Source organism: Gadus chalcogrammus, chromosome 20, assembly GCF_026213295.1.
Source record: "Gadus chalcogrammus isolate NIFS_2021 chromosome 20, NIFS_Gcha_1.0, whole genome shotgun sequence".
Classification (NCBI taxonomy): domain Eukaryota; kingdom Metazoa; phylum Chordata; class Actinopteri; order Gadiformes; family Gadidae; genus Gadus; species Gadus chalcogrammus.
This window is the reverse complement of record NC_079431.1, coordinates 19957804-19971102: the sequence shown is the minus strand read 5'-3', so window position 1 is coordinate 19971102 and position 13299 is coordinate 19957804. Positions and strand designations below refer to the sequence as shown.

The window sequence follows — 13299 nt, the reverse complement described above, 5'->3', positions numbered from 1 at the left end:
TGACTAAATCGTTCGGTGTAAATATTAGGCTCACTGGCTAAAGTTAAGTATGAAGTACATACCCACTTACTTAAATTTCTTTGAATACTTTGAAGCCATTATGGGGCTTCAATCCAACTTGTAGGTCTGTTGTGCACTTAGGCTAAGTGTTTTTATGCATAGGCCTACGTTTAATTTCAAACATAGCCTAGATCACGCTACACTGCAAAGGTTTTAACATACTAACTTTCTTATTACATTATACACATTTTGCCAACTCGACAGCAAAAACTAGCTGATGCATAACGGCACAAGGTAACTCCCTCTAGCTCAGTGTTATTCCACTAGCGTGCATGTCTTTAGAGATGAAAGGTGAACTCCACACAGATAGGAGCTGAGGCAGCGTGTCTATGATGCTTGCAGAGGGACCGTGCTATTTCTAACCATTACATACGTACTCAGAATCCATAACAAGGCAACCATACAGACCAGAGAGCCTTAACACCCTGCGGCCTGAAGAGGGGAGGAGATAGAGAGAGCGAGGGTGTTGTTTTTGACACACAATCAGTGTCATTTTTAGAAGTTTTTGGTCCACTTCCTTCCTTCGTACTCTTTCCCTCAAGTGTTGATTTTCAATACATTTGTAAGGCTCGCGCGGCCTTGTCTGAAAGAAAAGCCATTACAGTTGGGTTAAACCTTCACACATGGGTGAGAGTGCATGCGCTGGCACCTGACGTCTCTGTATTTCATGTGATAGACACTCTATTAAAGTGGGGTGCCCATAATGGACTATGCATCAGTGCAGGTAATGGTTGTCAGCTTGAGCGCCCATGAGACAGCGGAGAATTCCATTAGAAAACCTATAGTTAATAAATCATTCATTCTCTGTCTCTCACTCTCTCTCTTCCTCACCTATCACACACTCTCTCTCTATCAACCTCTTGCTCACTCATCATTCTCCCCCTCTCTATACCTTCTCTATCTCCCCCTCGTACTCTCTCCGTAACTCTCTCTATTGAACTATCGGGTAATTACTACAGCTTCATACAGCTTTCAACAATGAAAAGAGACCTAGTCCTTGGAACCAACCCCACTGTGCCCATTAGATCCCCTCCATCCTCTCCTAGCGCTGACTCCGCCCCACTCCCCCCCTCGATGAATGAGGCCCGGCCCCACCGGCCAGCGAGCCGCGGCCGGCTAAATGGACAAGCGCTCCCTCAAGATGGAGCATGTATTTGTGTTCGTGGCGCCCATTTTGCGAGAGCCGGTCAAATATTAGTTCTAGATTGAGGGAAGGGGTTATGCCTATCTAATGGGCTGGTCAAACAGAGAGAGAGAGAGAGAGAGAGAGAGAGAGAGAGAGAGAGAGAGAGAGAGAGAGAGAGAGAGAGAGAGAGAGAGAGAGAGAGAGAGAGAGAGAGAGAGAGAGAGAGAGAGAGAGAGAGAGAGAGATTAATACACTATATATTTTATTTAATTAATAGAATAATATGGCCTTTTGATCGCTTTTAGACTGTACAAAAGGGGTTATACAAATATAATATTGCATTGAATTGAATGTACACTATATTTTGCCACAGGAAGTAAATCAAAATTATATCCGTTATATATCCAGTGTGAAACATTTGTAGATAAAGTCAGGCAGCCTTTATAGTCTTTAAATAAAAGATGTATCCCTTATTTTACACACAAGAGCAGCTCATCTTTCAGCTCTGTTTGCCTGTTCTGTGTGTTCCTCTTCTGAACAACAATCCCACAGTCTTTGTAGCGCCACAAACCTTCTGGATAGGACTCAGCCTCCATTCATTCCCTCCTCTGAAACGAACCCCTTTCCTCCCCACCCCTACGCCTGACAGGTGTAAGATTAACTTAGTTAGGTGCTGACCTGCTCATGCGCGGCAAATTAAATTAATGGAACAAATTTCCCTGCTAATTAAGATGAAAATACGTGTCAGTTGTAACCTTGCAGCGCACTAATTATGTACAAATGATTTATCATCTGTTTCGTTCTGAATAGCAATGGCTCACCTCTCCGATAGCCCTGGCTGGCTGTTAAGAGATGGCCGCTGATTAACACTGACAGCTTGCAGCGCTGCGGACGAGAGCCATGCCGCCCACCAGCCAATGGGGGACCGGCTGGTCTGCCGGCTCCCCTCCCTCCCATTAACCCACATCGAGTGTGCAGCTGAGCGGCGCTGTTCCGCCGCCTGCCGTCTTGTTTTGTTCCCCGCAATGAAAATAAAGTACAACCCAGGGGCCGCCTAGAACTGGCTAGCTCTGAGGAAGGTATCTGTAAGAGAGAGAGAGAGAGAGAGAGAGAGAGAGAGAGAGAGAGAGAGAGAGAGAGAGAGAGAGAGAGAGAGAGAGAGAGAGAGAGAGAGAGAGAGAGAGAGAGAATGTGTTGCCATGCATGGTATAACATGAGAACAATAATGTATTCTATATATACTTTGTTGTTGTTTTATATGCGAGCAGGACATGTATAACAAAGTGTATCAATCGAGGGGCCTGTATCACACTGACGCCAGCAGGCGGCGCAATAGGTTAAGCCAGTAGCAATCGCCCATGCACAAATTCCTGTGGGCTCCAAATATCAAAACAAACAGGGTTTATAATACAATTACAGCCTAACTGGGCTATTCCATCTTCTTTTCTGGTTCCTTGCGACTACAGATATATTTCAATGGACAGCGGCTCTGATTAGCATTAGAATCAGGGTCCCTCGTGGGGGAGAGAGACACTGGGCGAGCTGTAATCATTGTTCCGCAGGCTGGCTCACCAGGGATATCACTGGCTTCGTCATTATCATTCAATATGCCACACACACACACACACACACACACACACACACACACACACACACACACACACACACACACACACACACACACACACACACACACACACACACACACCCTTCACAGTAAGGCTTCCTCTCCACTTCCACGCCAGAACCCCGGCCATTTGCATTTCCTCCTGGCGGTGCGGACTCCTTGCCAGACAGTGATGAACTGGCGGCGTTGTTGTGGCCAAAAGCACCGGCTTCAGTTTAGCAGAGCTCGGAGATGAGTGGTGTATTTTCTCCCCGCTAACTGCTTTTAAAGAAAGACAAGAGCTCTGTCTCTTTGTCCTCCCCTCGCTCTGCTTTGCTCTATGTCTCATTTTCCCAGAGAGAGAGAGAGAGGGAGAGAGACGAATCCACTGTGATTGTCTGTGAGTGTGCTTCTCTTCACAACACCATGTAAGGCTGTCTAATCCACTCATTAGAGATCATCTGACTTCCCATTAGGACTGGGGTTCATTACGCCAGCGCTTGTAGCGCCAATAATTTGTGTGGTGTTTCATTGTTGGGGTAAATGTCAGCGTGTGTACCACAGGGGGACAGAACCCATGCCTGGGCAGGTTCTCCCTTTCTTTTGGAGCGGTGTTTAGCCCAGCGCTTTGCCAGGCGACACACGGAGCGGCTACAGATGTTAATGCAGCCTCACACGGAGACAGGCAGAGAAAGAGCAAAGAGGAGAGGTCATGTGTTGGAGGTGTTGTTGGGTTCCCCTTATCCCACTGATGATCTGTGTCTTCCAGCCGTGAGCATGAAGGTCAACGCATACGCCTACATATAGAGGTATTTTAATGATGTTTTTGAAAGAAATAGATCCATTTCCTGACGTGATCTATAATAAAAAGGAATATATTGTAATAATTTCAGGTCAATGTTTAAACTTCAAGTAAATGTCCTTGAACAGATTATTTGCGTTGGACACAAAAAAAGAAGGTAGCAGTCATCTTCTATTGTTGCAACAGCCTGAATCTCTCTCTCTTTCTCTCCCCTGTTCACTGGGTCTCTCTCTCTCTCCTGTTCACTGGGTCTCTCTCCCCTGTTCACTGGGCCTCTCTCTCTCTCTCCTGTTCACTGGGCCTCTCTCCCCTGTTCACTGCGTCTCTCTCTCCCCTGATTACCAGGTCTCTCTCTCTCTCCCCTGTTCACTGGGTCTCTCTCCGCTGTTCACTGGGTCTCTCTCCCCTGTTCACTGGGTCTCTCCCCTGTCCACTTGGTCTCTCTCCCCTGTTCACTTGGTCTCTCTCCCCTGTTCACTGGGCCTCTCTCCCCTGTTCACTGGGTCTCTCTCCGCTGTTCACTGGGTCTCTCTCCCTTGTTCACTGGGTCTCTCCCATGTTCACTTGGTCTCTCTCTCCTGTTCACTGGGTCTCTCTCTCCCTTGATTTCTAGGTTTCTCTCTCCTGATTGCCAGGTCTCTCTCCCCTGTTCACATGGTCTCTCTCTCCCCTGTTCACTGGGTCTCTCTCTCTCCTGAATGCCAGGTCTCTCTCCCCTGTTCACTGGGTCTCTCTCTCTCTCCTGATTGCCAGGTCTCTCTCCCCTGTTTCTGCTCCATAAGTGACAGGAGGCAGCAGGGACACGCCTTCCTCTGCACCACAGCTACTCAGAGACTGGTGGATGCAGCGACGCGGGGGAGGGGTTAGAGGTTAATTACAGACAACGGTGAGGTCAGGGGGCCTATTATTTAGGGAGCTGAGACCTGCAACGGTCCAATGGGGATGACATTTATGAGGGGGAGCCACCACTACACCCTCCTGGCTGCACCCCAGCCCCGCCCTCCAGAACCATCACTCACCTCCCTTGCATGGAGCAGGCAGGGGGAGTCACACGCAGACCCCAGCCATCTGATAATGAAAAGACCCTTAACGTTGGGCGCTGGCTGGATGATAAATGGTATCTCTGGCTCTCCTCAGCCAGTGTCAGGGGGCCTCCAAATAGCCCCTGACGACTAATTGAAAGACCCCATATCCTCCATTTACCCAAAAGGCTTCCTTTATCACTCTAATTATTGAGGGTAAAGGATGGCCTCAGGGGGATTATGGGTAGAACCACAAGTAGGCTCTGTTGAGTCAGCCTATTATTCAAACAACATGTCATAATGATTGTAAATGACTGCCTTGTCTGGAAATTACACTTGTTGTAATTATTCAGTGTGATATATGTTGGATATCATTCGAGTATCCAACAGAATGTTTTGGGATGGAGCTATATTTTGGTTGGATTAAATTGTTGTATTGTTATTTGAAAGTAATTGAATGTATTGTTTTGTGGGGTTTTGTTACCATGCTAAGCACTTAGTACTGCAGTTTTGCAAAAAAACGCGCTCCTTAAACAAGATTTGATAAATTGGTGATTTCTTCAGGCTTATATTACCACCAAGCAGGTGTCGTGTGCTGGCACAGCGAGTGCCCTAGTAGCTGTTGGACCCTCACAGCTCCTCCGAGGCCTGTGGTTGAATCTGGTCCATGTCACTAGTGCTGGGAGTGGTGTGTACTTGCAGAGGCCTGCAGGTAAAGCCATGTGTGGAAAACACAGTACTGGCATGTGTGACCAGTTTGTGTGTGTTTGTGTATGCTTCAGTTGTAAGTAATAGCGTCATTAAAATAAACAATGGGTTTTAAACAGTTGTAGAACTTTATTAATTTAGCACATTTTAATAAAAGTAACAAAGGGCTACACATCAGAATAATTTAATCATCATCATGAAATTATATTGTATATAAAGCATTACAACAAAGCAATTCAATCAAGTTAAAAGAGAAGCATAATGATACATGGTCAAGGCCTCATACAAAGGGTTTTGATGATTGTGATGAGAAGAAGAAACACGATATAAATCATGTTCAATTCTTTGTCTGCATTCACATCAAACTGCTTATTGGGCTGTTTCGGTTTGCTCTGCAGTACATTTATCTCCAAGCCCACGGGTTCACACTCTTCGCTGTCGCTCTCCCGCCATCTTTCATTCACGGCATTCTTTCCCCTCACCTCATCTTTCACAGTTTGTCTTTTCTTCCCCCATCCCTGTTCTATCTCCTCCTTCGCTGTATTTGATTTGCTGCGGTGGGCTAATAGGCTTACGGGGGTAAGGTGAGGCAGCCACTGTGTGGAGTGGATCACACTTAATCCTCCCTTCCATTTACACCACATTCTGTATTATTCAGCAGGCCTGTGCATGGCGCTCGTGATGCAGCTCTGGGGATTATATCTGGCAACACAATAGTGTGATCATATACACAATAGTGTGATCATATACACAATAGTGTGATCATACACACAAGCTAGAACATCCATGGCTCATCCATTCCAATGCACAGGAATATGAACACAAACCTTATCATTATTCATCAAGCTTCATGTTATTCAGTGAACTCAAATTAATTTCATAATAAAAGACTGACTGCGGGACCCAATGTGTGCATGTGAGTGTGAGGGTCTAACTCCATATATATTTGAATTCATTTTTTCGTTTTGAAAATGCACATATAGAAAGAGCGAAATAAAGATAGAGATAGATATATAGATAAAAACGCTAACACTTTAAGCTTCAAAGCAGTGTTTCCCATTCAAGCAAAACAAAACGAATATGTACTCTCTGTTGGCGGTGACGCGTCGCCTCACTGAGACCAGCTGACGTCATAGCTCTGGAAGGAGATGATTGGCTTGCCGGTCGGAAGTATCCTCCGCTTGAAGCTAGAAGGCTAATTTTCTGCCCTTGTTTGTTTTTTTTACTAACAGATATAGATACTAATGGTTTTATTTTTCTGGATGAGATATACGACATTACTCGTAAAGGGTCTCATCGTCATAAGGTAAACTTTACTATTTACCGCTGCCAGCATATTGCGCACGATATCGAAATAATATGTTAGCCTAGGGTCCAAGCTAACCAGTATAAGACTAGCTCTGAGGCTAGCGACCTCACTGCAGGGTCTAGCTCACTGGGTGTCATTTAATTTCCTTATTCGCCGTATACTCAGAGTACAATGATGACACCACCATGGACTTCAATGATCGATTAAATAAACCAGGTCAGCTCGGAGCATTGTAATATGTGCAGTACTCTAACCATCTGAACATAAGTCTGATGACATAAGTTTGATCGAGGCACATGCACAGGTCTCAGATAACATCGAAACCAGTCATTAATGAAACAGAAAGATCTATATTATTTGATTTGGTGATAGTAGGAAACATGAAACCAGCCCTATCCTTTTCTAAAACTGCAGGTCTATGTTTGTATGTTCCCAGCACAACTGGTATGTCATCAGAGGACATTGAACTCACGGGTGGATCGCGACAACGGTCAGCAGCACTGCATTATCTCCCTGGTCTTGAGGACTACGGATGTCCCGTACACTGACCGCCATGGCTGACAGCACCCCGGGGGGGTACGGGTCCGAGCCGGGTCCGCGGCCCGCTCCAGGGCCTTACATCTCGGCCGTGACCAACAGGTGTGTTCAGTAGGCCTCACGCCTCTTCTTACATACTTTGAACACCTGTTTCTCCTTGTATATTTACATCTTATTTATTAATGTTTGGTATGTTATATAGGTGGTAGGTACCTAGTGACAATCACAAAAAGTATATGTTAAGTTGAAGTGATTTACTTTTAATATAAGTAAAATAACAAGCAAAAATGTGGGCGAAATGTATTAACAAGTTGAAAATGTCATCAGGTGGCTCTCAGGCCAAATCGATGTGTATGGCATGTGCACGATATAGCGTCGCTTCATGTTTTTTCGTTATCTGTTTGGATGCTGAAATGTGTTTTATTGCTTGTTATTTTAAGTTACAATAAAGTTGAATGTAATGTGGGCTGCAGGACCACAAACCTGGTCATCCGGGGGGCCATGCTGTTCTCGGTGGGGGTCTTCCTGGCACTGGTGCTCAACCTCTTGCAGGTGCAGAGGAATGTGACGCTGTTCCCACCGGATGTCATTAGCAGCATCTTCTCTTCTGCCTGGTGGGTGCCCCCTTGCTGTGGCACCGCCTCCGGTAAGTGACACAAAGAGAGGAGTGTGGGGGTACCAGGGAGACCTCTGGGTTCTCCACACATCGCACAGGAAATCCACCTGGTCGTCGTGAAGGTGTGATTTAGTAAGGACGTTGACCTGGTCTCTCTCTCTAACTCTTGTGTTTGCGCGCTCACTCTCTCTCAGCGCTGATTGGCCTCCTGTACCCCTGCATCGACAGCCGATTGGGCGAGCCCCATAGGTTCAAGCGGGAGTGGTCCAGTGTGATGCGCTGCGTGGCTGTCTTCGTGGGCATCAACCACGCCAGTGCTGTATCCTTAACGCCATTAAAACTGTTCTACAGGCAGACTTGTTAGCTTTGAGTCAGAACCTGGCTAATGGTTAACGAGTGATTTAGTAATTCAAGCCTTTATTTCATAACTGGTTATTCTAGGGCTGGGCGATTCATCAAATTTTTATCAAATTTCGATTTTATCGTCAATCGAGTTTTCGATATATATATATATATATTTTTCATTACATTTTTTATAGAAAGTGCAAAAGAGAAGCATAATGATTTTACAGAACAGCTGGATACATATCTGTGAATTATTTTAGATTTGAACATTTTCTATTTGACCATTTTGTCAGTTCTCATTTAAAAAGTGTGTTTTTTGGGAGAGACATGCTGAATAAATACGGCATGTTTTCAGACTCAAAAATAATCGTTTGAATAATCGTGATTTCAATATTGACCAAAATAATCGTGATTATGATTTTTTCCATAATCGAGGATCCCTAGGTTATTCCATTGTCTGGCGGCCTTAGCTCAGGGGGTAGAGCGGGTTGGCTGGTAACTACAAGGTAGCTGGTTCGATCCCCGGCTCCTCGAGGTGACGCCTTGCATGGCTGATGTCACCGTCAGTGTTTGAATGTGGATATGAATGTTTGATTGTGAGGCAATATTGTAAAGTGCTTTGATTGGCCTCTGGTTACAGTCCATTTACCATTTGTCAACATCCCAAATTGGTGGGTGAGTGTGTCCAAAGCGTGTCCATGTAGGCCATTCTGATGGCCCTAGACATTCTGCCAATGAGCCATTCAACAGCCTATTGATGCATTGATGCATGTTTAGACGTTTTATTGAACCTACGATCCTTGACCCCAATGCGTCTCTCAGAAAGTGGACTTTGCCAACAATGTCCAGCTGTCTCTGACTCTGGCGGCGTTGTCGGTCGGCCTATGGTGGAGCTTTGACCGCTCTCGCAGTGGCTTCAGCCTGGGTGTGGTCATCGCCCTGCTGGCCACACTGGCCACCCAGCTGCTGGTCTACAATGGGGTGTTTCAGTAAGTACACACACACGGCTGACAGAAACACACTAGTGGCCCCTCACTGTACAGGTACCTTATACAACGGAACGGATATTAATAAATAATCACAGTGGAGGTTGGGATCCTCTAGTGGTGAGGACGTTGGTCTCCCAGCTGAAAGGTTTTTTCTTCCAATGTGTACCTGCAGGCATCTTTGAGCAAGATGCCTGCATAAAATCTGAAAAGCCTAATATGACCTGTGGAAGTATCCTAGTTTCACTATCCTCAGGACGTGATAACACTTCTGAAATGGTAAATATAAAGCTGAATAAACAACGAAACTTTCCAGCATCAGAATGATTTGAATCAGGATGAGCTACATTTATATGCATGCGAATACCTGCATTGTTACTATAACACACGTACACAAATCAGTGTGAACACCAACCAGCCAAAAATAGCAGAGCGGAAAACTAAACAGTTTCATGTTGCATTTACAAGTCTCAACAAACCAGAAGAAAATCGTTTTCCAATTAAAAGCCCTGAAACCAATATACCCTTGAGAGCCTTCAATTCTAGCCTGCTAGCAGCCTAAGCAAGGATAAAATGTCTGTCATTGCGTTGTTGCCAGGTATTTTATTAGTGTTGGTATCTGGTTTTGTGTTTGTGTTTCTATTTATTAGGGTGTGTGTGTGTGTGTGTGTGTGTGTGTGTGTGTGTGTGTGTGTGTGTGTGTGTGTGTGTGTGTGTGTGTGTGTGTGTGTGTGTGTATATATATATGTGTATATATACACATATATACAGATATATATGAGTATAAAGATATCTATACACGCATTGTACATGACTTTACTTTATTTTTTACTGTCGGTGTGGTGTAGTAATGATGTACAGAAGTGCGCCAAACACTGTAGCGTTACACTAAAAGTGTCCGAGAAGCTTAACTTTCTCTCGGATAACACAGTCAGCCGCTGCCCCGACAGAGCTCCACACGTCCTCACACGGGGCCCCTTGGTCTGGTTTAGGGTTCACCGGCTCTTTAAATTAACTAGAGATGAATCGATAGCCATCCATTGTGCACGACCTAAGAGACCTTCTCTTCCCTGCTACTTAATGCAGATTGATGTGGTCCTCATTAATATTTAGCAGCCTATTTGCATGCCATGTAGATGGATATCACAAATTCAATGTTACTAGTACTTAATTGGTTGTGGATATCTTTCGTCTGAATAGTTGATAGTTAGGGCCCCCACTCTGTGGAATCAGCTCCCCCCCCCCACATCCGCTGTGCCACTTCCGTGGAGACTTTAAAAAGTACACGAAAGCACACCTTTTCTCTGAGGCCTATGGCCTCTAACGCACGACCCCACCCAGCGCCTTGCGCATTTTGCACTCCTACTCACTTGCCTACACACGCACCCTCACCTCCCACTCTTGTGAAGCGACCTTGAGTATCCTGAAAGGCGCTATATAAATCAATTTATTATTATGTAATATAATTACTAGTGTCTGAAAAATTTGTACTAGTAAAAATGTAATAGTTACTAGTAACTATTGGATTAGTTCTGTGTAATTTAAGAATAAGTTGTACTATCTAATACATTTTTACTAGTAACTTTTCCATTGATATTTTGTACTGGTATTTTATTAGTGTTGATATCTTATATTTATACTGGTTTCATCAATGTACATTTACATTTAGTGCATTTAGCAGAGGCTTTTATCCGAAGTGACTTACAATAAGTACATTTGTCAAAAGGATAAACGATATATCGCTGTCAGTACAGTAAGGATGTTCTTAGTGCCAAGCACTTACAATCACTTAACCCAGGGTAACCCATTCCCTGTATACAACAAAGATAGCTAGGATACGATGCTACACAACTAAGTTCTTTATTACTATTTGTTTGTAATGTAATGGTATGCATTAGTAGGTACGGGCGTGGGTCCTGGTGTTGATGGCGGTACTGAAACAGGTGACTGATTGTTGTTCTGTGTGTAGGTATACGTCCCCTGACTTCCTGTACATCCGCTCCTGGCTGCCCTGTATCTTCTTTGCGGGGGTCATCACCATGGGCAACATCGGGCGACAGCTGGCTTTGGTGAGGCATAGTATTTGGACCTTGATCCTTAAATCAACAAAAGTCAATTTAAGGTTCCCAATGTTTTTGTGATCTAAAATTACTTTAATGTGGTAATTATGTATGTAAGCTCACTGTAATGCTAATAAGCTAGGTAAGCATCGATGTGACAAGAATGAAATACAAAAATGTATTAAATTCTAAACTGTATGCATTCTTTTGCGTTATAACTGGAGACCTGGATTCCGTTGCCATTCTCTTAAGCCCAGTTCAGACCAAAGATTCACCTTGCAACGGCTTGCAACTCGCAACTCCTTGCGACGAGACGGGCTGCGACGTTCTAAAACTGGGCCGTTCACACTGGCTGCAAATGCGATGCTAGGTGGTTTCCATAGCAACTGTGAACGCTCTGGCACAGCTGAGAGCCGCAACAGCATAATTTGCGTAGGTTAGGTTAGATTAGTTAGGTTTGCAATTAGTTAGGTTTGCAATTAGTTTTTTTTTTTATTTTGATTGAGAGTAGGCTAGAGTTACTGTGTTTTGTCATTTCTCCGGATATCGGATATTTCAATCGGATATTTTTATGCTGGAGTGGACAGTACGGTACCGGGACGGAGTAAGGCTGTGACGTACAAGTTGTTCTGTGCTGTGATTGGCTGAAGAGAAATAGTTAAATCGCCGCGTTCTAAAACTGGACCTTGCGATTTGACATGTTCAATCTCTGGCGACTCCTTGCGACTCCTTGCAACGACCCGTTCACACCGCCCCTGCGACGTTCTAAAACCGTCTCGTTGCATGCCGTTGCAAGGTGAATCTTTGGTCTGAACTGGGCTTTAGAACTCTATGCTACTATAACCTCCGTCCCCTCGGATAAGAGAATATAGTCAATTAATTAATTATGATGAGGTTATGTGGCTGGCAGCTCTTTTTTTAAAAACACATTAACGGTGTCTACCCCCTAAAGTGTGTATTATGAAACGATCCAGCCAGGTTAATTCAGCGGTCATCCTTGAAGAATGTGAAGTGTGTCTGTCTAACCCTGTCTGTGTCTCTGTCCTTGGACTAGTATGAACACAAAGTTGCGCTGGAGAAAACCCACCAGGACTAAAGAGCCGGTTCACCACCAGGACTAAAGAGCCGGTCCATCACCAGGACTAAAGAGCCGTTTCACCACCAGGACTAAAGAGCCGTTTCACCACCAGGACTGAAGAGCCGGTTCACCACCAGGACTGAAGAGCCGGTTCACCACCAGGACTAAAGAGCCGGTTCGCCACCAAGACAAAAGAGCCGGTTCACCGCCAGGACTAAAGAGCCGGTTCGTCACCATGGCTCCAGAAGGACTGCCCTCTCCTTCTCTGTGTGCCGGCGCCGAGTCATAAAAGGACATCTGGACGCATCAGTGATCGGGATTGGTCAACCCTGGAACGGGGGGGCAGCAGTCACTGGCTGCACGGTGCCATCCATCAACAGACAGTGTTTTGATTGGCTCTCTCAGTAGCTCGTCGACGCTCTCACCACTGCCACTCGGGCTCCGATGTGAACCTTTGTCTGCAGCTCATCGGGTCCAAGTGAAGGGAACAAAGGCTTCCATTTTTAAATCAACCATTCCAGTGCGTAGAACTGAGCTGCCCTCATGTTATCAGACACCTCAACTGGAAGGCTGTCCATCGGCGAGACATTGGTCCTGAGCTCGGTTCTGATTTACAGCGGTTCTGGAGCTGTAGGCTGTATTGTGCCAAATACTCACAAGACAGGAACTCTGTGTTTTCTAGCATTCTCCTGTTTTGTTGTTATCTGTAGACATTAACACAGGTGGAGAAAGGATTCTCGGCTGTACCCCACTTTTATCTTTATATGGCATATAGCGTATTGCATATGACACGATTCTGTTGTCTAGCATTGTTTGCATAAGATCCACTGACTCCACTCACACATTTTGAGTGTTAAGCAATAACTGCGTTACGTCTGTCTCCAAAAAACATTCTCTAAAAAGGTGTCTCAAAAATCGAAGGTTGGAGGGTTGACATCCAGGCAACAATCTGCAATTTAACGATGGTGTAAAAACATTAGGAATTTTATGACTGTGAAGTAAATTCCAAGAGACATTGAAAAATACTGCTGTTCCATTGCACTT

At 44.9% G+C, this 13299-nt stretch overlaps 1 protein-coding gene across 2 annotated transcripts in view; it reads left to right on the top strand.

The window, feature by feature from the left end:
• The first annotated feature begins 6456 nt into the window (after nucleotides 1–6456).
• Nucleotides 6457–13299, top strand: part of insig2 (insulin induced gene 2) — a 7156-nt gene continuing 313 nt past the window's right edge. Inside the window, exons 1-7 of one of the 2 annotated variants that reach the window (XM_056580176.1) lie at nucleotides 6457–6630; nucleotides 7070–7272; nucleotides 7644–7816; nucleotides 7981–8105; nucleotides 8954–9120; nucleotides 11087–11186; nucleotides 12232–13299. The exon at nucleotides 12232–13299 is cut by the window's right edge and continues 313 nt beyond it. In XM_056580176.1, coding sequence (XP_056436151.1) covers nucleotides 7166–7272; nucleotides 7644–7816; nucleotides 7981–8105; nucleotides 8954–9120; nucleotides 11087–11186; nucleotides 12232–12273 — 714 coding nt within the window. In that variant the 5' untranslated portion in view covers nucleotides 6457–6630; nucleotides 7070–7165 and the 3' untranslated portion in view covers nucleotides 12274–13299. Of the gene's footprint in view, nucleotides 6631–6665; nucleotides 6850–7069; nucleotides 7273–7643; nucleotides 7817–7980; nucleotides 8106–8953; nucleotides 9121–11086; nucleotides 11187–12231 lie in introns of those variants that run through there. The other variant, XM_056580177.1, reaches the window with a different exon arrangement.